Here is a 19,829-nt window from a genome sequence, read left to right as displayed (position 1 = left end):
AAGGGAGCACACAATTAAGAGGCTGATCAAACACAACTGCACAAAGAGGATGACATGTGTAAAAATTGACCTGCAGCTCCAGAGGGCTCCAGCCACGTTTATAAAGAATTAAACACAGTGGGAGGAGTCCAGTGAAGGGCCACAGAGATGATTAAGGGACTGGATCACCTGACACACGAGGAGCAGCTGACAGAAGTGGGACTATGTAGCACAGAAAGAAATCTTATCAATATGTATAAACTCAAGACATTTTAAAACGTACTTTGATCACTGTCACTGGGATTTTAATATCTTAGTACAGGCTTCTCCCAGGGAGATGAGCCCCTTTCCCACTTCACCCTGCCCCTCGTGCAATGCTCCTCCTTCCTGGAAAGCTGCCACTGGCACAAGTGCATTGATCACAAAAAGGCCTTGGAAACGGGCTCTACCTGATGTGTCAAACTAAAACAAATGTGGGTAGTGAAAAACTGCAGAGGAAAATTCTGCCCTGGAGCCCAGACATTTCATGTCCTATTTCTGTGCATCTCAATATATGCTCCAACTCCTGCAACCGTATGTTCAACAAATGGAGTCTCAGAGAGGATGTTCGAGCTCAAAGCAAATATTTGAGCGGGGAGGCATTTGTGCCACCCACTTGAGCAACTATTAAATGCCAGCAGGAACAATACATCTTCTGTGAACTCCAAAAGGCTTGTGGTGGGAGAGTGAGCGAGCTTGGTAACTCCAGCTAACTTGCTCTAAGATTATCAACACAATTATCATAAGGAATAATTATTTTGCTGAAACGCTGTTCAAAGTCCATCCTTAATTACAGAGGAGCAACTTTTACTGGAATTTGTAATTTCTTCCAAACTGAAATCAATCCCTACATACAGTGGGACTGCAGAGAAACACTTGTTCCTCTGACTTAGCAGCAAAATCCCCCAACGCAGGAGGCTGCCTAGGAACCAAAGGACTCTGGTTTTGCACAACACACACGAAAATTCACCTGTTAAAATTCGATGCAATGGCAAAGTGATGTAAGTTAAGTGTGCATAGAGTAGAAAGTTTTCATCTGTCCTGTTCAGCTTCAGCCAGGAGCCCACCAGCGAGCGCCCCGTCCCCGACAGGGACCGCGAGCGCAGGTTGGTCGCGTTGTGCAGATCTGCAAAGGCACAGAGAGACAAAGAGCTTCGAGGGACTGCACTTCTTGCACTTCACTGCAACACTTCTGAAGGTCAAAAAAAAGAGGAAGGCCTCCTATTCATGGTGCAGAGACAAACCACATGCAGGAAATGACTATTACTATTTTTTTAAATCAGTCAGACCTTGCCCAGCACAGAATTCCCCATTCACACTGGAGCTACTAAATGGCAGCAGTGCAAAGAGCCTCCTGCTGACAGAGCAGCCAGGACAGGGAACGAACCCTCTGCTGCCACACTGCACAAGCAGCACCCTGACCCAGTCCTCCCTCATACACAGAATCACAGAACACCCCTGAACTTTATTAGTTGCTCATGCAGAGATCCACCAGAGTAACAGAAGAGAAATTGTTTGTTTTGAAGAAAACTGACATCTAGCACACAGGGGGAGAGTGAGCGTTAAAGCCCCAGCTTCCTGCAGACCTGGCACCCTTCAGCAGAGCCATTCTTCTCATAACTACTTTAGATAACCACAAGTAACTTGTAAAACAAAAGGATACTGAGTCCCCTGTAAGTCAGATGTGGCTTTTACAACTGCAGGTCTCTCCCACAGCCATATGCTGCATTTTTGGACTCTTTGTAAACCTCTTCTCCAGTGCCCTGTAACACTCAGCCCTGTCTCAGTGCTAGAAGCAGATGTTGAAGTCAACATATCAGTTTTGGATCAGAGTGATCCAAGCTATGGGACTGAAGGCAGGTCCTGATCCAAACAAAAAGAACACATGGTGGCAGCTACTCTAGATAACATGGGTTAAAACACAGGTTTTGATTAGACAAATTAAGGAAAAAGAGGGAAGGTTTTTACTGACAGAACTCTCAATTAGCTACAACCAGTTTGAGCTGCACAGAATCTGCATTAAACATTATCACTCCTGCTTGTTTTATAATGTGCAGTTCTTTATTAGCTAAGCTGGTCCAGTCCTGCTGATGGGCAGTATCTTTGCTACTACAGGCAGAACTCATGACCTGAAAATCACCTTTGTGTTTATCTATGAGCATGCCAACAGACAGATTTATTGACTGAATTGTTTTTAAACACATGAAAAGCAGTTTGGATGTTGACATTTGTGAGTTTCCTGCCTCACACAACTGCGATGTGATTGGATTTATACTACAAAACTATATTCTGAGTCAGGTTCCATTTTTTTTTATCTTGGTGGTTGTTTCCTGCTGAGCAACTAAAATTCAAAGAGTTCTACAAGGCATTAAACTGCAATACAAACAAACTCATGAGGTTTTCTCTTTAGAGAGTTCAGAACTGGTTCAAAGCCAGTTGAAGTAAATGTTTTTGTCACCAACTTCAACCAGCTCTGGATCAAGCAGCTCTGCTACTTACTCTCTCATGCACTGGGGAGTCTGCATTTGAACCCTCTTCTGACCCATAGGGTGAAAATCAGGGAATTCAGAGAACTTGCAGCTGAGAGTGTGCCCTACCCCACAACACCTGGAAGAGTGTGGCATCTGGGAAAGGGGAGGGTCTCTGCTGCTCAAGTTTCTCTCAAATGGACCAATACAAAAGGGAGAGACAAGGTTTAAACATATTTAGGAATTGTGGGCTCCAACCTTCAAAAAGATGCTCAAGGCTGTGAAAAGCCCCACCTTCAGAGAGGAACTGGCTCTTGTGTGGAGCTCTCCTTTACCCACCCTGCAAACCTTCTCGGGAACCCGGCGCTGGGATCCCCTCCCACAGCCCCGTGGCCTGTGCCAGCCCAGCGTGTGCAGCTGGCAGCAGGTCCCTCACCTCCACCATCATCATCTCTGAAGAACTCCTCGCTGTCGTTGGCCGAGTGGGACTTTTTCATCTCTGCAATCCTGGTCCGGGGCACTTTCCTCTTGAGGGACGGCGAGAAGAACGACGGGCGGTTGTTGCGCTCCGGGGTCGGGGGGGTGCTGAAAGAGGTCACCTGAGAGGGGAGGACAGACAAAGGCTTGCTTTTCCCTCCGTGAGCCACGTGTGTAAAAAATCAAAGTGTCACCTCAAGAGTCACCTCAGCTCCAAGATGCCCATCAAGAGGAAAAATATTTTGATGTATCATCGCCCTCAGATGTCGTGCGAATAACGGCCACTTTTCCCGAGGGTTTATAGTCATGAAGGAACAAAATCAATCATTTGGGCAGCAAGAATGTCAATCTTACTTTTGCATGTTGAAATTGAGGAGACTTATTACACTAAGAATGTATTGTATTGGACACACTCCAATGGTGCACCTTCATTTCTCTGGCAAGCACAAGGCTGTAGTTTCCCTGCTGAGAGGGCTGTCCCACAGGATCCCTGTGGAATGTCACAGTGTCCCCAGGGAGCTGGGTCACAAGGCCATTACTGAGCCCAACGTGCTGAGGCAGAAGCACAGTCAATGTACAACTGTCTGTGTGTGTGATGTTTCTATACAGGATTGGAGAAAACCAAACTGAGACACCCCTGTTGATTTGATTAGTCCAAGTGATGGCAAATACAGGGACAGAAGTGTCTGTGGTGAAACACAGGGACAAAACTATCAAGAAACCCTTCCTTCAGAGCAGTAGTTGCCCTTGAATAATCCACAATTAAGGCCAAGCACATCTATTTTGGAGAGAGCTGAAATGCATGGCTGATGTACTGGCTTTGACAACAATATTTTAACAGTTTCATTTCAAATGGAAAAACAAAATAGGGATAGCTACTTTGCTAATGGATGCAAGGAACTTCTATCTCATCCTTCCTTCTTCATGCAGCCAATTTAACAACCCATAACTCTCCCTGAGATGGCACCTGATACTGCCCCTATCTGTCCCCATAAATACATGGAGTGAGGATGGCAGCCAAACCAGGCTGATGTTACACTGCAGAAACACTCCACATTGTCCCTCTATCACTAATTTAAAGAAAAAAAAAAAGGCATTGTAACACCCAACTGACCCTCTCCCTAGTGTACTTCATTGCTAATTTGTGCTCGTCTCTGTTTTTAATTCTGGGGCCATTTCATATCACAGCTGGAGGGGGAAAACCAGAAACAGACACATCACCATTAAAACCATTATCAAAAAGCAATGATAACACAGTATCAAACCCAATTTGATGTTTTCCAGTTCACACCAGCAGCCTTGGAGACAAAAAGATCATGTCACCTCTCCAGACCTGATTCCTCCAGGCTGTATTTGTGTGGTAGAGAACAGGGGCCAAATCAGCATCTACAGTCTGATTCTACTGGCATTTTACTGCACTTGCACTAAAATTAAGCATACAAATGAATATGAAACTGCATCTAGATCCATACTGTTCATAGGCCTCACACTGGCAGCATTCCTCAGTGGCAAACTCTAACAGTACCATCCATTTCCAGTGAGGTTTAGCAAGCAACCTGTATAACACACAAATCCCATGTTCCTAGGTAAATCCCAACTCGTACAGAAACGGAATCTATTATTTTCATGGAAAACAGGCAGAATCAGTTTCCCTGGCATCAAGACTGCTGTTGTTTCAACAAAGCACTCCTCCAGAAGTATGAATCATCCAGTCATCTCTATATCCAGCATTCGCTCAGGAGAAACTGTGCTAAAAATCCATCTCCTGTACTGAGTGTGTTCCAAACACACCCAGGCAAACCCCAGTTCAGAACCTCGCTGTGAGTTAAGCCCAGCTCCAGCCCCTCTGCTGGCTTTGGAACAAAGCCTGTTCATGCTCCACCTTCAGTGAGCATTTCTGTCTGCTGCTTACCCTCTCGTGCACTGGGGAGTCTGGGTTTGAATCCTCCTCTGTCCCATAGGGGGAGGTGTCCCCCGTGGAGACTCTGCTCACGGCCATCTCCGCGTGCCCCTTCCCCTGCGGGCCCTTCATCCGCACGAACTCCATGTTGCTGTATTTGTAGAAGCCAAAGGACATCCTCTGGGCCATCTTCGCTGCCACACTCACCTGCAACGCACCAGGACAGGAGAGGAAAACATGCAGTACCAGCCCTGCAACTTGAAAACAGCCATCTCTGAAAGCAGTTATACAAGAACAAGTCAAAACCATAGTGGACAGTGATTCTTAACAAGCACTTAAGCCAAAATCTGAAGTGATTTTACAGAGCCAAACACAGGCTCTGAGAAGAACCGACTCCCTCAGCTATGCAAAAGGCAGAGTTACCAACGGCACAGTGAGATAAACCAGAAGGTTTTTATCCTGACCTACACTCTGAGCACAAGCAGGGACGTGCACACCTCACTGCAGCCTGTGCTGGGACACCTGTTAGAGTCCAAAAAGCAACAGACACACACATGAGATGTCCTGAGCCAGCAAAGCACACGGCATGACTCTGGCACACCTTTGTGGCGAGTCACTTCAGACAGCTGTGTGTCCACACTGTCGAGGCCAAAGAACCAGCCCCATGCACAGCCCTGACCTTCAGCACCTTCAAACCCCCTCAACTGGCCCAGGGGCTCAACTTCCAGTTACCACAACTGAACTGGAAGCTGAACTGAGAACTGAAAAAAGGAACAGACCAATATGAAAACAGTCAGGGTTTGGTCAAGTCAACTAAGTGAGACTTATCTGACAGTTTAAGCAGTTTATGGCAAGTTCCAGCAGTTTATGAAAGGCTGAGATGCCCATTATGGAGCATGACTCATATTGTACTGAGAATTACAGAACTGTAGAATAGTTTAGGTTAGAAAATACCTTTAAGATCAAGTCCAATCCTTGACCAAACAAGGCCAAGCCCACCACTAAACCATGTCCTTAAGTGTCATATGTCTGTAAATCCGTGCAGGGCTGGTGACTCCACCACTTCCCTGGGCAGCTGTGCCAGGGCTGGACAGCTGTTTTGGCCAAGAAATTTGTCCTAATATCCAATCTAAACCTCCCCTGAAACAACTGAAATCAAGTAACCTTCAAAAGCATAGAGAGGTTACTTCTGTAGCCTCTGTAAAGTTCTGTAAAAAGAATGATCCAATTACAAGTTTTGCCTGTGGCTGTAGTGGAGTATTTGAAGAGCCAACAATTTTACTCCACCTAACAAAACAGTGTCAAGCAGCTGTGCTGTCAGTCAGGACATTGCTGGGATATGAGGTGCCTTTACCACATCAAATCTTGTCTTTCCATGGCAGGGCTTTCTTCTCCTGGTGTCTTCAGTGATTCTGCATTCCCACATATTTTAATAACCCACCTGCTGATTCTGTGAGGCCACAAGGTGACAGTGGGAAAGAAATAATTCTTCTTTCATGTTCTCTCAAACTGCTAGAGGAGTATAACTGCTCACATTTAAAAGAGGGAGAAGGGAAATTATTCAGGACCTCTCCTGACAAGGGTAGAAACAAAGGGAAATGAATTTTACAGTCACAGTAGATATTGTGGGAATTTTTTTTGTTTCTGAAGATCTCAGGATTGTCTTCATAACAAGCCATTTTATAAGTTTATTGACTCTTGATTTCAGTGCTAAGTACTGAATTTGAAGCTGAAAGTGCTGGTATTTCATGTTTCTGTAGGAAAGCAAAGAAAGCTTCTTTCTGTGGCAGTGAGACCACAGTGGTCTTTTGAAAACAGCCATGAGCACAAAACAGAATGGAGAAAAATATGCTTTACATAAAGCAAGGTAGTCACCAGAGTTTTAGATGTCCCAGGAAGTCATACCTTCTCTGAAGTAACTAGAAACACCTATGACCTTTGAACAAAATGAAGGGGCTCCCAGAAAACTGTTGTTCAGGTCCATTCCTGTGTCATGCTCCTGACTACTGATCACCTTCACTCCTTTTGGAGTCTGAGTCAAAAGCAGTAGCTTTCAGGTAACTTTCAAAGCCAGAAAAAGGACTGATACAGCTGATCTAACAGGACAAAAAGCTGAGCCCCTCAGCCACAATCTGGTCAGAGCACCATTGCTGCAAAGGGCAGAGTCCTTCAGAAGCTCCTTACCCTGTTGTCATAGACCTTCTTGAGAGCTTCATAGCGGATGGACCCCTGGAAAATCACCCCTTGGAAGGTGTTGCTTTTGTCACTGGCCACCAGCTCCACACAGACCATCTCTCCTTCTCCCACGGTCATGTCACTGAAAACCTGCCAGAGATCCAAGAGGAAACACTTGGAGGCAAACTGCAGTTGTTCCAATGGAAATACATTCAGATTCCCATGGCTGTCCTCAGGCCCAGGGCAGCTTCAATAACCCCTCAACCAGCCACGAACATTTGTTGGGAAGGTACAAGAAACCAGCTAATCAGACATAAGACCAGAATAGGACAAAACTTTGCTGCTGCTGCAACAAGGAACTCACCTCTTCAAAGCTGTCAATCATGAAGAATATATTGGGGTAGCTGATCTTGGACTCCTCTCCTTTACTGTCCATGGGGTGTTTGCTCGGAGATGCAAACACTTGCTGAGGAAGACACAGGACAAACACCTCTTCTCAGTTAGGTGTGCTCAGGGATGGACACCCTGAACACAAGGCAAGGAACACCAAAACACCTCAGCCCAGCCCTGCTCACTTACATGAGAGGTGCTGGACATCCTGCAAAAGCAGAGCTGGGCTGGTTTCTGCCCACGGCCAGATCTGCAATAACGACCCTTGAGAAATCCTTGGATTTTCACAGGCAGGTTATCAAACACTGCTGGCTCCACAGTAAATGTCCCCGTGTGGAGCTGACCTCTCACCCTCCTGAGGCACAGCTGAGGCATCCCACATGTCATCACAGAGAAAACCACCCCCAGCTGCCCTCAGGTCACTGCAATGCACTGCCAAGAGCACACACACAGCACCAGAGTTACGGTGGAGCAGCTGACCCAGCACCCTCCATTTCAGGTAATTTAATTGTTACTGTTGGCTCAGTGCCTCGCCAGGACCAACCTCCCCCAGCAAAGGGAAGTGTGGCCCTCAGGAGGACAAGCACTGGGTTTCTCACCCCCATCTTCTGCTCCTGCTCCTTTCTCTATCCGCTGAGCTTCCTCCTGCACACTTCTCCCTCTGTAGCAGTTCCCAAATTCCTCTGGTGACTCCACACCACAAAATGTATTTAAATAGCTGAAGGCTTTAAATTTTATCATTCCAACAAGATTAACAAGTAGGTAAGGAGGGAGAAAGAATTCATACCAAGCAGCTTTCTTTGCTTTCCCCCCTGTTCAAACAGAGCTTTGAATCAAAGAGCTCTGTCAAATCTTAGCCCACTGTGGACGTGCTGAAAGCTCTGGATCTGCCCAAGCTGACAGGCTTGTGACACTTGCTGCAAACCATTCAACACAAAACATAACTACAGACAGGATATTACATCATGACAGGGGTGCTTTGCCTTTTTTGTACTTACGAAGCCTACACGCACATTTAAATAAAGATTATTAAAAAGTAAGGTTGCTTCAAGACCAGAAACATCATTAGAAAGTAATAAGACTCCTCAAAAAATGATACTTGCACCAATAATTTACAAGCAGTCCCACAGCAGGAGCCTCTAGGAGTGAGGAACAAAAAACCTCCTCCTCATTCTGCTCACACGCAGTGAGGGGACATCCCTCACCCTCTTCCTCATAGTTTTCAAATCTGCAAATAATATTTACAGATTTTTCTCAAAAAAATTTTGCAGAAGTTAACTGAGGGTGAAACTTGGATTAGTAAAAACTGAAACTAAGCAATGAGAAATAACTGGTTTACATCAGCAGTGCAGTGTGGTGTCTCAACAGCACCAGAAGAAGGAAATTATGTGCCTAACCAATGCAAATTACAGAGACAATAATCAGCAGAGCTAGTTTTGTAGGCAAAATAAAAGTTCTTTTAAAATGGTAAAACAAAATTAAGGGATTAAAGAGCACTGGTTTATTTCTGTAAAGCCACACAAGCAGCTGCATGAGCTAAGGGAATGAAAATGCCTGGGAAAAACAGCCTTTGAAAGGCAACAGCAGCCTTTTAAACAATCTCTGCTAACCAGAAGTTGTTGCCAGGTCTGCTGGAAACTGAGTGAAGAAGCCTCAGGTTTCCAGTTCCTATCCCCTCCATGCTTGTTATTCAGTCTCCTCCACTGTGCTAAACCCTGGATTTACTGCACACAAGCAAGTGATTAAAGCCTTTGGTGTGGAGATGGAAGGAATGAGCAGTTTAAGAGAGAAACTGAGAATCTCATAAAATAAGGAGATACATCGGCAACCAGTAAATTCTCCACTGTTTAACAGCTCTACATCACAAATTTATCCTGAAGGCTCATTCAAACTAAAGCTAAACCCAATTTTAGGTTTAGCCTCAGCCTGGGGAACAGCTGGGCACGCTCCCCCCTCCCCAGCACCACCTTCCCTCTCCCCCCAAATCCAGCAGGCAACGATACACACCCTGAGAGCATGCAGGGACCTTCCCAATTTTGTGAGAGGGGCTATAAAGGACATTTACATCTCCCATTTAGACGAGTGGCAAGAAATGTCACCACACAAGGACCAGAGATGCCTCACAAGGACACATCTGTCAGAGCACAGCCTGAGAACCACTCCCCGGGTTTCGGAGCAGTTTTTGGGATTAGGTAATCCTGGCTGCCAACCTCTGATCCACAGCCACAGAAGGGGAAGCTCACCTGAGACTTCTTTCTGTGGATGTGAATGTCTCCTCCGTCGGAGCGCGTGCACACAGCACAGGTCACCACATAGTCCAGCTGAAACAGGGCACCAGGAGAGAAACTCAGGGTTAGGGGTGGCCAAACAAAACCTTCGTGTGCAGGAAGCAGAACACATGCTGTCTTCAGTCTTTTTCGGCTGTCTAAAAACTAAGATGTTTTGGTGTTGCCATTTTCTCTGCAACACCGAACCTCCTACGATTTTCAAGGCTGTGTTTGTTCATCAACCCAGTGCCACTGCAATCTCTGCTGCACAAGCCCTGGGTAAGGACACTCCTGCCAATAGTAACCCAGTGCCACTGCAATCTCTGCTGCACAAGCCCTGGGTAAGGACACTCCTGCCAATAGTAACCCAGTGCCACTGCAATCTCTGCTGCACAAGCCCTGGGTAAGGACACTCCTGCCAATAGTAACCCAGTGACACTGCAATCTCTGCTGCACAAGCCCTGGGTAAGGACACTCTGCCAATGTTGTTTAACACCAGGTTCCTGTCAGCTGGGGGAATGAGCAGCACCCCCGCCCCCCAAGCACACTAAGGTAGAAATGGAAAAGATCTCCCTCCAAAATGGGAAAAGGAGACACAGTAATGAACACAAGTGACATGTTAGAGAGGTCAGAAAACACTGACACAGCCTGGCAGCAACCTGAAAAACCTTGTAAGGACCCAGTGCCACAGCTCTGGACCGAAAAGCTCAGCTGTAACAGCATCTCTGAACTCCGAGTGTGGCAAATGGATCCTGGTTTTATTGAGCATCAAATAAAGGCAGAAGCTGCTCTCTGCAGAGAAGTTCTGCAATGAGACTTCTGGGAGGAAGGAGGGAGAATGAAAACAATTTGTCTTCCAGGATGTGTGCAATGTCTCCCATTCTGAGATCATAATCAGCAAACTTTTAAGGGATCTCAAGTGACTAATGTTCAGCTTCCCTAAGCACCAAAATAACACACACAATAACCAAACAACTTACGAGTTAATTAAAGAAATAACTTGTGCCTCATCTTTCCACCACCAGAAAAAGAGTTTTATTTAAGTTCTGATGTCAAGAGCAGCAAAGCCCCAGTGTAACCTATGACACTGCATTTCCACTTAGCAGTCCCCTCCCCTCTTAGCTGCACCACCATTGTGAACTCCGATGGAAACGTCGCTTGTCCAACAGTCCCTTTCCCTCTCAAAAACCATTAAACTGGACAAAGCCTTTCTTTTGTAAAACTCTGTGACAGAACATAAAACTCAGCCCAGCCTCAATGCTTACAGCTCAGGTTTTTTGAGGAAAATCATCAGCATCTCAATTTATGTTCATTTAGATTCTGAAAGGCAAAACTAAAGCCAGTGTTTCCTTCTGTCCTCCAGGAGTGTTCAAATCCTCCAAGCGAGGGACGAAAGGGGACAGCTCAAAGCCTACCCCCAACCCTCTGCAGCACAAATAGCCCATGAGAATGAGGTAAGCATCACTGTTACCTTCTGCAGGATGAGGTTCAAGTAGACACTCTCTTCCCAGTCAATGTCAGGGTCTCCCAGGCCAGGAAGCTTCTTAGAATCTCTCCGGTAAACTTCCACTTCGACCTGCTAAGGAAACATCACCTCTCCTTGAGAACTGTTACTTAGAGGCACCTATTTGCAAGCACAAAACTGACACCAGAAGCTGCATGTTGTGGAGCTTCCCAGTTTTCCATCAGGATCGGATTTTGCTGACTGTGCAAGGCTTTGTGTGGAACCGAACTGGGGAAACGTGGGATGTGCAGGAGAACAGGGGAGAAAGGCAGGTCTGTGCAGGAGAACCTCAGCTTTGGACAGCAGCTTCATTTATTCCTTCTAGCAGGTTTTAACAAAAATGAAAGTAATAAAATCATGGATGCACAGGGAGTGTCTTCAGGGCTGAGTGAGAAACAGCCCCGCAGACACCAAGGTCATCCCGAGCTTCCCTCTTGGGATTATGGCTACTGAAATTTTCATGGGCAGTAACTGCAGAGGACAACGAGAAAAACACCCTCCAAACCAGAATCCCGACTCCCCTTTCCTGGATACCGTTAATTATTCAGGAGTTGCACCTGATCCTCCTGGAACACGCTCTGGAGCCCACGGAAAGGCAGCAAAATGCCCGGTAGCCATGGCAACTCCACACCCACCGTGGCTGTAAAGCTGAAACAAAGCCCACTGCAACAGAGGCTGTACACTCTGCAAGAGGCCAAGTGCAGCTATGGACAAACCCATCCATTTCTAAACATTTACTTCACTATTAATCCCTTGAATTCTGTGCACACAGCCACCCTGCATAACCCAAAGGCAAACCAAGAGAGAAAGAGCAGTAAATGATCTGAAAAGATGATTAATTTCTGGTGTCTCTGCACGGAGCAGAACAGCAAGAAGATGTCTCAGACTCCACGGGGTTCATGGGTGGCTACCAACAAACACACTTTCTAAAGAGAAATGCAAACAAGCATTTTGTCACACTCATCTGTAAATAGGAGACACATTCAGGTCAACAATCCCCACTGGGTTCCAAGAGTAGCTGCAATATTTCCCATTCTGAAGAAGCCAAGTTAGTTAAAGTTTTGCAACAGAAGAACTGGTGAGAAAGAGAACAGGACGGGAAAGCACATTTTGCAACATCCATTGCACATATTTAGGTCTTAAAATAGCAGCAATCACCTCACGTGAACGGGGATTACTGAGCGGTGAAGTTCAAAAGTCAGGCCCCATTTATCCCTAACGAGACAAGAGTAAGAGGCACACAGGGCCATCTGTACCGTCAGCTGGCAGCTAGAAACAGCAGCTTCCTCCATCTGCAAAGACAGAAAACTCTCTCCTGTATCCAGAAAACTGCTTGGCCCCCTCCTTTGAGGGCACACACCAAACACGGGTTTGTTGGATCCTGCACGGCCTTGAGACTCTGTTTTCTCACTGAATTTTCACTTTCTTCATTATTGCATAGGTTTATCATAAAAAAAAATGAGGATTTGCAGCAAAAATGTGCAAATCCTAAATCACACAGGGTGTGGGAACTGTTTGCAACACCAGTGTGCCTTCTGCTGAATCCAGTCAGCACAGTTTGGGATGGCACGTTACATGCACAACAGCACACACAGACATGGGAGAAGGAACATTGGAGCATGGCAGTAAATCAGAGTGTTGCAAACCATCCCTGTTGAATGCAGAAATGCATACACCGGGTTACTGACCAGAAAATGGGGGGGAAACACCCTGGCACGCAGACTAGACATTAAAGTTTTAATTACTGGTGTTATTAGAGACATGGTTATGCTATTCCAGAGCTCCAACTCAACTGCATATTGATTTCAACATGGAAGCCAGACATTCCCAGACCTCTCACAATCAGGCTGAGCTGGCTGTCACCCACAGATCAAACACTAAGTGCTCTGCTCAACTCGTGGCCTGATGAGGCTCTCAGGGAGCTCCAAGCAGCCACTTCTGCCTTTTCCAGGGTGCAAGCCCAGCCCAGCAGTGCTCTTCTGCCCCTCAGCTCCCCAGTGCCTCAGACAGATAGGCTGCATTTCTGATGCTGAATTATTCATTATAATTCATCACATGGGAAAACTGGGGCTGGGCTTCTTCACCTCCCAGCAAAGTTGCTCTGTGTGGCAGAGAACAGAGCACCTTCTCAGCCACCTGAGTCAGTGCAATTCATATTAAATTCACTTCTGATTCCAGCCTTCTTGTCACCCTCTCTGACTGCTTAAGATGAGTTCTTCAGAGGCTGGAAGAAATATAAAGCAATTCATTAAAAATGCCCCTGCAGCCCACACCCCTCCCTGAGTCTGGAGTGTACTGACTGTGACACCACTGTGACAAGACATTTCAGCTGCACACTTGCTTTGCCTCAAACTGGAATTCACTCTGGAAATAGGGCAGGAGATGAGAGCATCACCACCCTGACTGCTGTTAGCCTGCCAGGCATGTCTCAAGCACAGTCCAGCTCCCAGACAGCTGGATCCAGTTCTGTGTGGGAAGGAGATGTTCCTGTCACACCAGGGACAGCATCCTTGCCTTGGCTTTTGCCAAGCAGTCTGCCAGAGCACACAGAGGAAATGGAAATCGCCTTGAGGATCTCAAGGGTCTCTTCCAACTTGATGATTCTCTTCTAGGATTCTGTAAGTGCACCATGGGCAGAGGCTCTTGGGTAGCAGCTCCTTTATGTTCACACATTTAGCAAAGTAACAGAGGGATTTCTGGAAAAGAGAACTGCCAAAGGCCAAATGCTTGCACTGAAGATGTTGTTCTCCTTGCAGAAAATCAGAGTATCAACCTGGTAACACCAGGGTTCCTTTTTCACTGTCCTTGTTGTGCAGGAGCCACTGCTCTGCTCCCTGCAACACCTCCCTGAACTCAGCCCAGAGGAAGGGCTGGGGCACAACAGCTGGCTCTGCACTGGCCTGCACGTGCTGCCATCACTGCCTATACCCACTTACCACCCACGAATGAGGAGAGAATTTATTTGGCCAAAAAGATGCAGGTTTTGGCCATTTGTTTCTCTGCTGCATTCAGGTGGTGGTGTGGCACTGCCGTGGATTTAGCTGTGGAAACGGACTGGTGTCCCCCCACGGCCAGTGTGTGTTGTGTCACAGGTCCAGAGGCACAGGAACATGCAAACCATGGTTCCTGTTCAGTTCTGGTTCTGAAGCTGCAGTCACAACATCAGCAGCTTAAGCTTTTTGAGGACTTAACAGCCCGAATGACTATCCCATGGATTTGGCAGCAACTCTACTCCACATTCACAGGGTGCTGAAGGAAACAGGACCTACTCCAAAATCCAGGCAAGCTCAGAACATATACCAAGAGTGTCTTAAATTTATCTCTTTTTATTGCTTTGCCCTATAAATCCAGCACCCTTTTCAGATGAGCAGGCATGATGAAAGGCTGACTACAACCCAGCCCTGCTGGCCTATCGCTGAAGCTTTACCTTCATTTCCCAGCTGTAACACCACACACTTGCATTTTCCACAGTCTCAGGGCAAAGTAAAGCTGCTCTCTACAGAAAGATCAGCAGCTTGCAGCTGTAACAAAGCATAATCCTTTAAAAACTCCAAAGAAAGAGCCAGAAACATTCCACCTTGACCTAACATCACTTGAAAATCAGAATCCCACGTCCAACCACACGTTAACCTTTCAAAGCTGTAGGTTTAGGCAATGCCCAGGACACTCTGAAAGTGTGAGGATCAGACCTTACATTTTCCAGCAGGTCACATCAGCTGACGTGTGAGGCAGCAGCAAAGGGCTTTTTGCATCTTGACTTCGTAAACAGCAACAACTCAAAGGGATTCCACCTCACAAAAGCCTACAAAATTCCTTAACCTTGGGAAAAGCTATGCTCCACAGTGCCCTGGCCTGCACAGAACCTGACACAAGGGGTCTGTGGTTTTGTTTAAAGGCACTGAGAGAAGAAGTCTCCTCAAAACTTGGCAAGAAAAACAGCGAGAGCGTTACTGCGACATGCCAAGGAAACACGGAACTGAACGCCCTTCTCTGGGATCCGAGAGCGTGCAATGGATACAGGCCAGAATTGGAGATGGCAGTTCTGCACTGGCATTCACATATTAGGAGCTTAATTGCTGCTTCACCCATACATGCTCAGTTTAGAAATTGGTGGGATGGAAAAGAGAAGCAAATGGAAAGTCACTTGGAGCAGTGGGTCTGCAAAGCAGAGAATTTAAAAGGCCTTTTAAAATGAAATTTAGGATGGTAGAGAAGTTCACCATCAGCACCTACTGGCACACCAAATGGTACCAAATCATAATTTATTGCTTCAAGCTGTTGTGACTAAGCTGAATCCAAAGCCCTTCTCATTCAGTCCTAAAACTGAACAGAACCTCTAATCTCGATCCTACCAGGTTTTTCCCTGCCTATCCTCTACTGCACTTCAACTTAAAGTCAAATGTTACTGCTGACACTCTTCAGCTCCAGTAAGCACAGAAAAAAAACCTGTGGAACTGGAACTGCTTTAAGTCACACAGGACAAAACCTGAAAACCCTGGATGAATGGATATTTGTTTCCCACTGACACAGCCATCACACCAGGGCATGCAGATGATGTGAACACACCACGTGAGCGTGTCCTCCAGGGAACAAACACCACCACTGTCAGCACTCACACAAACAGCCAGAGCACTCTGGTGGGTGGCAGGGAGGCTCACAGTTCTATTTGGCTGCTACAGGTACCAGTCTCTAGCTCCCTCCCCTTTAATGACATGACTTTTGCTATTTTGACACCATCTTTCAAGAAAGAATGTCCAAAACCACAAAGTAAAATAAAAACCCATGCAGTCATAATTCAAAGAGCAGGAGTAGTTTTTTGGTGTCTTACTGCGCTGGACAGGCTCAAAAATCAGGTAAAGAGGAGCTGGAACTGCAAAGCAGTCAGCTAAAATCAAACAGGAGCAAGGCTGCACAAGTACCAAAGAGTCACCAACCACGAAGTTTCACAAAGCACCTGAAGTACTTCAAAGTCACAGGAGAGGTTCAATTCTCAGAGGTCAAGCAAAATGCCAGCAGCCAAGGGGGAGTTACAAAATGCTGTGTGTTCCACAAGGCCCACTCCCCAGCCCAGCTGTCACAGCAAGCAGCTCACTAATGCTGATTTTGCAGTAACTACCACTTACGAAACCTCCTCACAAACAACAATTATTTATGGTGCTTTTAGGAGGCTTAAATAAAGCTCTGAGAGCAAATGCAAGGCTTTACATCCCTGAATCCTCTCCACAAGAGGTTCAAACACTTTAAGCTGATGAATGTGTTAAACAGAGATTGATCAGGGGCCTGTGAATGGATTTGCCTTGCTTCTCTTTTCCCCACCTAAGATGAAAACTGGCATGGAATGCTGAGCAGTTTGTCAGATCTCCAGAGGGGAAATACCTGTGCAGCAGCTCGAGGGTACCTGATTATGTGTTTGCAAGGAACAGTAGTTTTTTAGGAGGGCATGTTGTCCTCAGTGTAGATGATGAGAATACAGGATTTTCTCCACTGTTTGTCACTGCTGCATCCCAGCTCCAGGAGGCTGTTTGTACTCTGCTACTGAGTACCCAACAGGTGGTAATTCCTGATACTCTGGCATCAGGCAGGGTTCTTCTAGGAATTCCAGAGCGACCATCTTCCTCCTCCGTTTTCCTCCCTTTCTACAGATTCGCACTTCAAATTTACAAAGCATCACCGTCAAAAAGCAAAACCAAGCCAACTCCCCCAAAAAGCAAGCAAACTTTGTGATTTCCTCAGGCCTGTGACAGTGCAGGTCCCTCAGAGGCTGCTGCTGTTCACAGCACCAACCACAGCATCTCCTCCTCAGGCGGTTTTGCACAACACCGCGCGCTGGGCAGAGCTGGAGGCTCCTTATCCTTGGTTTGTAGTTCTTCAGATGTTTCAGGTACCCCACAGCACCAAATCCCACGCCAGGCTAAGCCTCCCACGTTCAAACACGTCCCTGCTCACCTTTTTGCCGTCCGTGCTCTCCCCGCCGGAGTAGGACAGTTTCCTGCGGACGTAGAAGAGCATGTCGTCCTGCCGGGGGGCCCATTTCTCCATGAAATACGTGGAGAACATCCACGTCCAGAACACAATTCGGTCATCTTTGAAACACCCTGGGAGGCACAAAAGGAAGGAGAGATAAGAGCTGTGGAATCAGCAGGTCCCCCTTGGCTGTGCTTAACACGCCACCCGAAGTCTTTGCTGCACGCGGTGCAGCCGAGCTCAGCTGTAAGTTCCCAACCAGGAACAGAACTCTGCTCTTCCTCGAGGAAACGATGAATTCCCAAGTCTTAAATCACCTTGAAACTTGTGAGTTACACGAGAAAAAGCAGGAGGAGAATGGGAAAAACGGGAAGAGAGAGAGGCAACAAAGCCTCTTGTTCAAGGAGACAAATGACATCAGCAATAGCACCACGCTTGGCATCTCCCCAGGAAAAGGAGGCACAGGAGAGCTGACACCTCATTTTGTGAAACTCTTCAAAGCACTTAACTGCAGTGAAACAGCAAAGGGTGCTACACCTCTTCTGTGCCCTAATGCTCACGTATTGTTAAAGGTAAGAGGAGAAGTGTAACTCAGCACATCTTCCCACTCCACTCTGTGTGTGTTATTTGCCCAGCAAATCTTTCTTCCAATCTTTAATTACTGTGGTGGGCAGGAGATTCGACTTGCAAATTTTTTACCAGACAAAAGGGTGACTGAAAGCAAAATATTAGGTCTCTCCAACTAAATCAAAACGTAATGTTGAAAACAAAATGAAATCCCACTGATGGACTGTACACAGAATATGTTAATCAACACCAAGCAGGGTGGTATTTGAAAATATGTATATGGTTGATTATATTAAAAAAAACCACGTGAAAAGGCTGAGGGAGAACAGCAAAGGGCCAAAGTAGTCAGTTCCCAGGGCAGGTTAATTCCAAGCCATGCTGCAATTGCTTTATTTGCATGGCTGCAGTGAAGCATTGCAATTACTTAAGGCAGCAGAGAACATAATGTGCAATCCCAAATAAAATCTCCGCTAAACACCTGAGTACTTATGTGCTATCTGTTTTTTCCAGCAGAGAAATGGAATCAAACACTGGATAGGGTCAGGTACAGGATGCTGGGCATCTGCATCATGAGATCCCCTCCTTTGGGCACAGGTGAACAGGACTGCACAGCACCTGAGAGCCACCAGGCAAGGGTGGATTCCAGCGTGTTCAGACTCCCAAAACCAGGCTGGGAAAGGACAGGATTATCACTGGTCAGTATAGTCACTAATGGGCTCAAAGACACTTATTAAATCCCACGGGGTTTGAGCACTTGGATTCCCAGCCTTAATTACATGAGAGGCAGAGAGGAAAGGGGGAAAGAGGATTGCCCCAAGTTCACGTGAAGTTCTGAGAACACCGAAGGAAAAACAAACAAACAAAAAGAATGTACATTCTGTAAGACCCATCTCTGAAAGCGCTCTGGTGTTCAGAAGTACAGTGCTTTGGGTTTATTTCATACACAAGGGAACAAAACAACTCTAGTGAAGCCACTCCTAAATATATAATGCAAAAATCAAGACCTAACCCCAGCATTAGAAACGAGTGTTAAACCACTCCTAGATTTTGACAGTACCTGCAAAACTCTGGGAAGCTGCCCATGAGCTGCTGACACATCAGGTGTGTTTTAGGTCATGAAGCACAGGAGTGAACATGCTCACCTGAACTACTCACTGGTGGTTATAGCAGAGAACCCACATATGCTGGAGAAAGCAGGGCAAACTGATTCCAGGGATTCAGCCTTGGCCTGAACACAAAACCTGGGGACAGGAGTGCTGCAGCAGTGAAGCTACTCCAGCACTGCAGCACAATGCAGGGGAAAAAACCCTGGGAGCCCTGAGAGCCACACGGGATGTCTGTCAATCCCAGCCCCAGCTGAGGAGAGGCCCGGCTCCCCTCCAAGCCTCAGGGATACTTGCAGACGCTGCTGTAATTAAAAGCAGCCCGAGGATGCTCTGACTGTTGTGATTGCAGTGGCTGAAGGACTTGTCTTGGAGCCAAAAAGAGCCAAATCACAGCAAAGCAGCTGCTTTTATTCAGTTCTAGCAGAAGCAGAGAGGATGTGCAACAGCACACGAGGAGAATCAGCCTTAAAAATCTACTATGAAATAGCATTAGCTTGGAAAGGAGACAACAACCTTTTTATTTGTAACTAGAACTTCTTAAAACTTGAGAGGGGGTAAAAATCTATTCCAATTTGAAGCCTTAAACTGTCAGAGCCATTATGTCCACTCAGGAATGCCTCCAACTATTGGATCCCCACATTACAGTAATTTTGATGGTTTACAGCATCTCACTGGAAACCTTTCAGCTTTTCCAAGAAGAAACTTGGAAACACCCATAGTTGAGAGCACGCAGCAAGTCAGCTTCCTGAAAACACTCCTCCCCTAGCTAATCCTACTTCTAATGGAATAAAACGGAATTAAGAGTTCAGACTATAAATCTTAATTCACCAAAAGTTGATTATATAATTATGAGACCTTTGTCATGAATAAATCCTAATTACCACAATTTACTGTAATTATTCATTTACATGAATTTTATCCTCATTAGAAGGAAATTTATGCCAACTGCTATGTAATAAATGTCTTTCTTTTACCTATTAGATTTCTATACTG

The 19,829-nt window shown here is 46.2% G+C and overlaps 1 protein-coding gene across 5 annotated transcripts in view; it reads right to left on the bottom strand.

The window, feature by feature from the left end:
• KIAA0930 (KIAA0930 ortholog) overlaps nt 1-19,829 on the bottom strand; it is a 40,473-nt gene that overhangs the window by 5,547 nt on the left and 15,097 nt on the right. For 3 of the 5 annotated variants that reach the window (XR_001876707.1, XR_001876708.1, XM_017826585.1), the window contains exons 2-9: nt 17,146-17,294; nt 11,167-11,274; nt 9,672-9,749; nt 7,403-7,504; nt 7,048-7,188; nt 4,876-5,070; nt 2,923-3,085; nt 989-1,144 (exon numbers count right to left, since the gene is read on the bottom strand). Coding sequence is in view for 3 of the 5 variants with exons in the window: in XM_017826585.1 (XP_017682074.1) it covers nt 989-1,144; nt 2,923-3,085; nt 4,876-5,070; nt 7,048-7,188; nt 7,403-7,504; nt 9,672-9,749; nt 11,167-11,274; nt 17,146-17,294 (1,092 nt within the window). In the remaining 2 variants the exon portion in view is untranslated. The remainder of the gene's footprint in view (nt 1-988; nt 1,145-2,922; nt 3,086-4,875; nt 5,071-7,047; nt 7,189-7,402; nt 7,505-9,671; nt 9,750-11,166; nt 11,275-17,145; nt 17,295-19,829) is intronic. The other 2 variants (XM_017826587.1, XM_017826588.1) reach the window with 2 other exon arrangements.

Source organism: Lepidothrix coronata, unplaced genomic scaffold (genome assembly GCF_001604755.1).
Source record: "Lepidothrix coronata isolate B3197 unplaced genomic scaffold, Lepidothrix_coronata-1.0 Scaffold129, whole genome shotgun sequence".
Classification (NCBI taxonomy): domain Eukaryota; kingdom Metazoa; phylum Chordata; class Aves; order Passeriformes; family Pipridae; genus Lepidothrix; species Lepidothrix coronata.
This window is presented reverse-complemented; position numbering and strand designations above follow the sequence as displayed.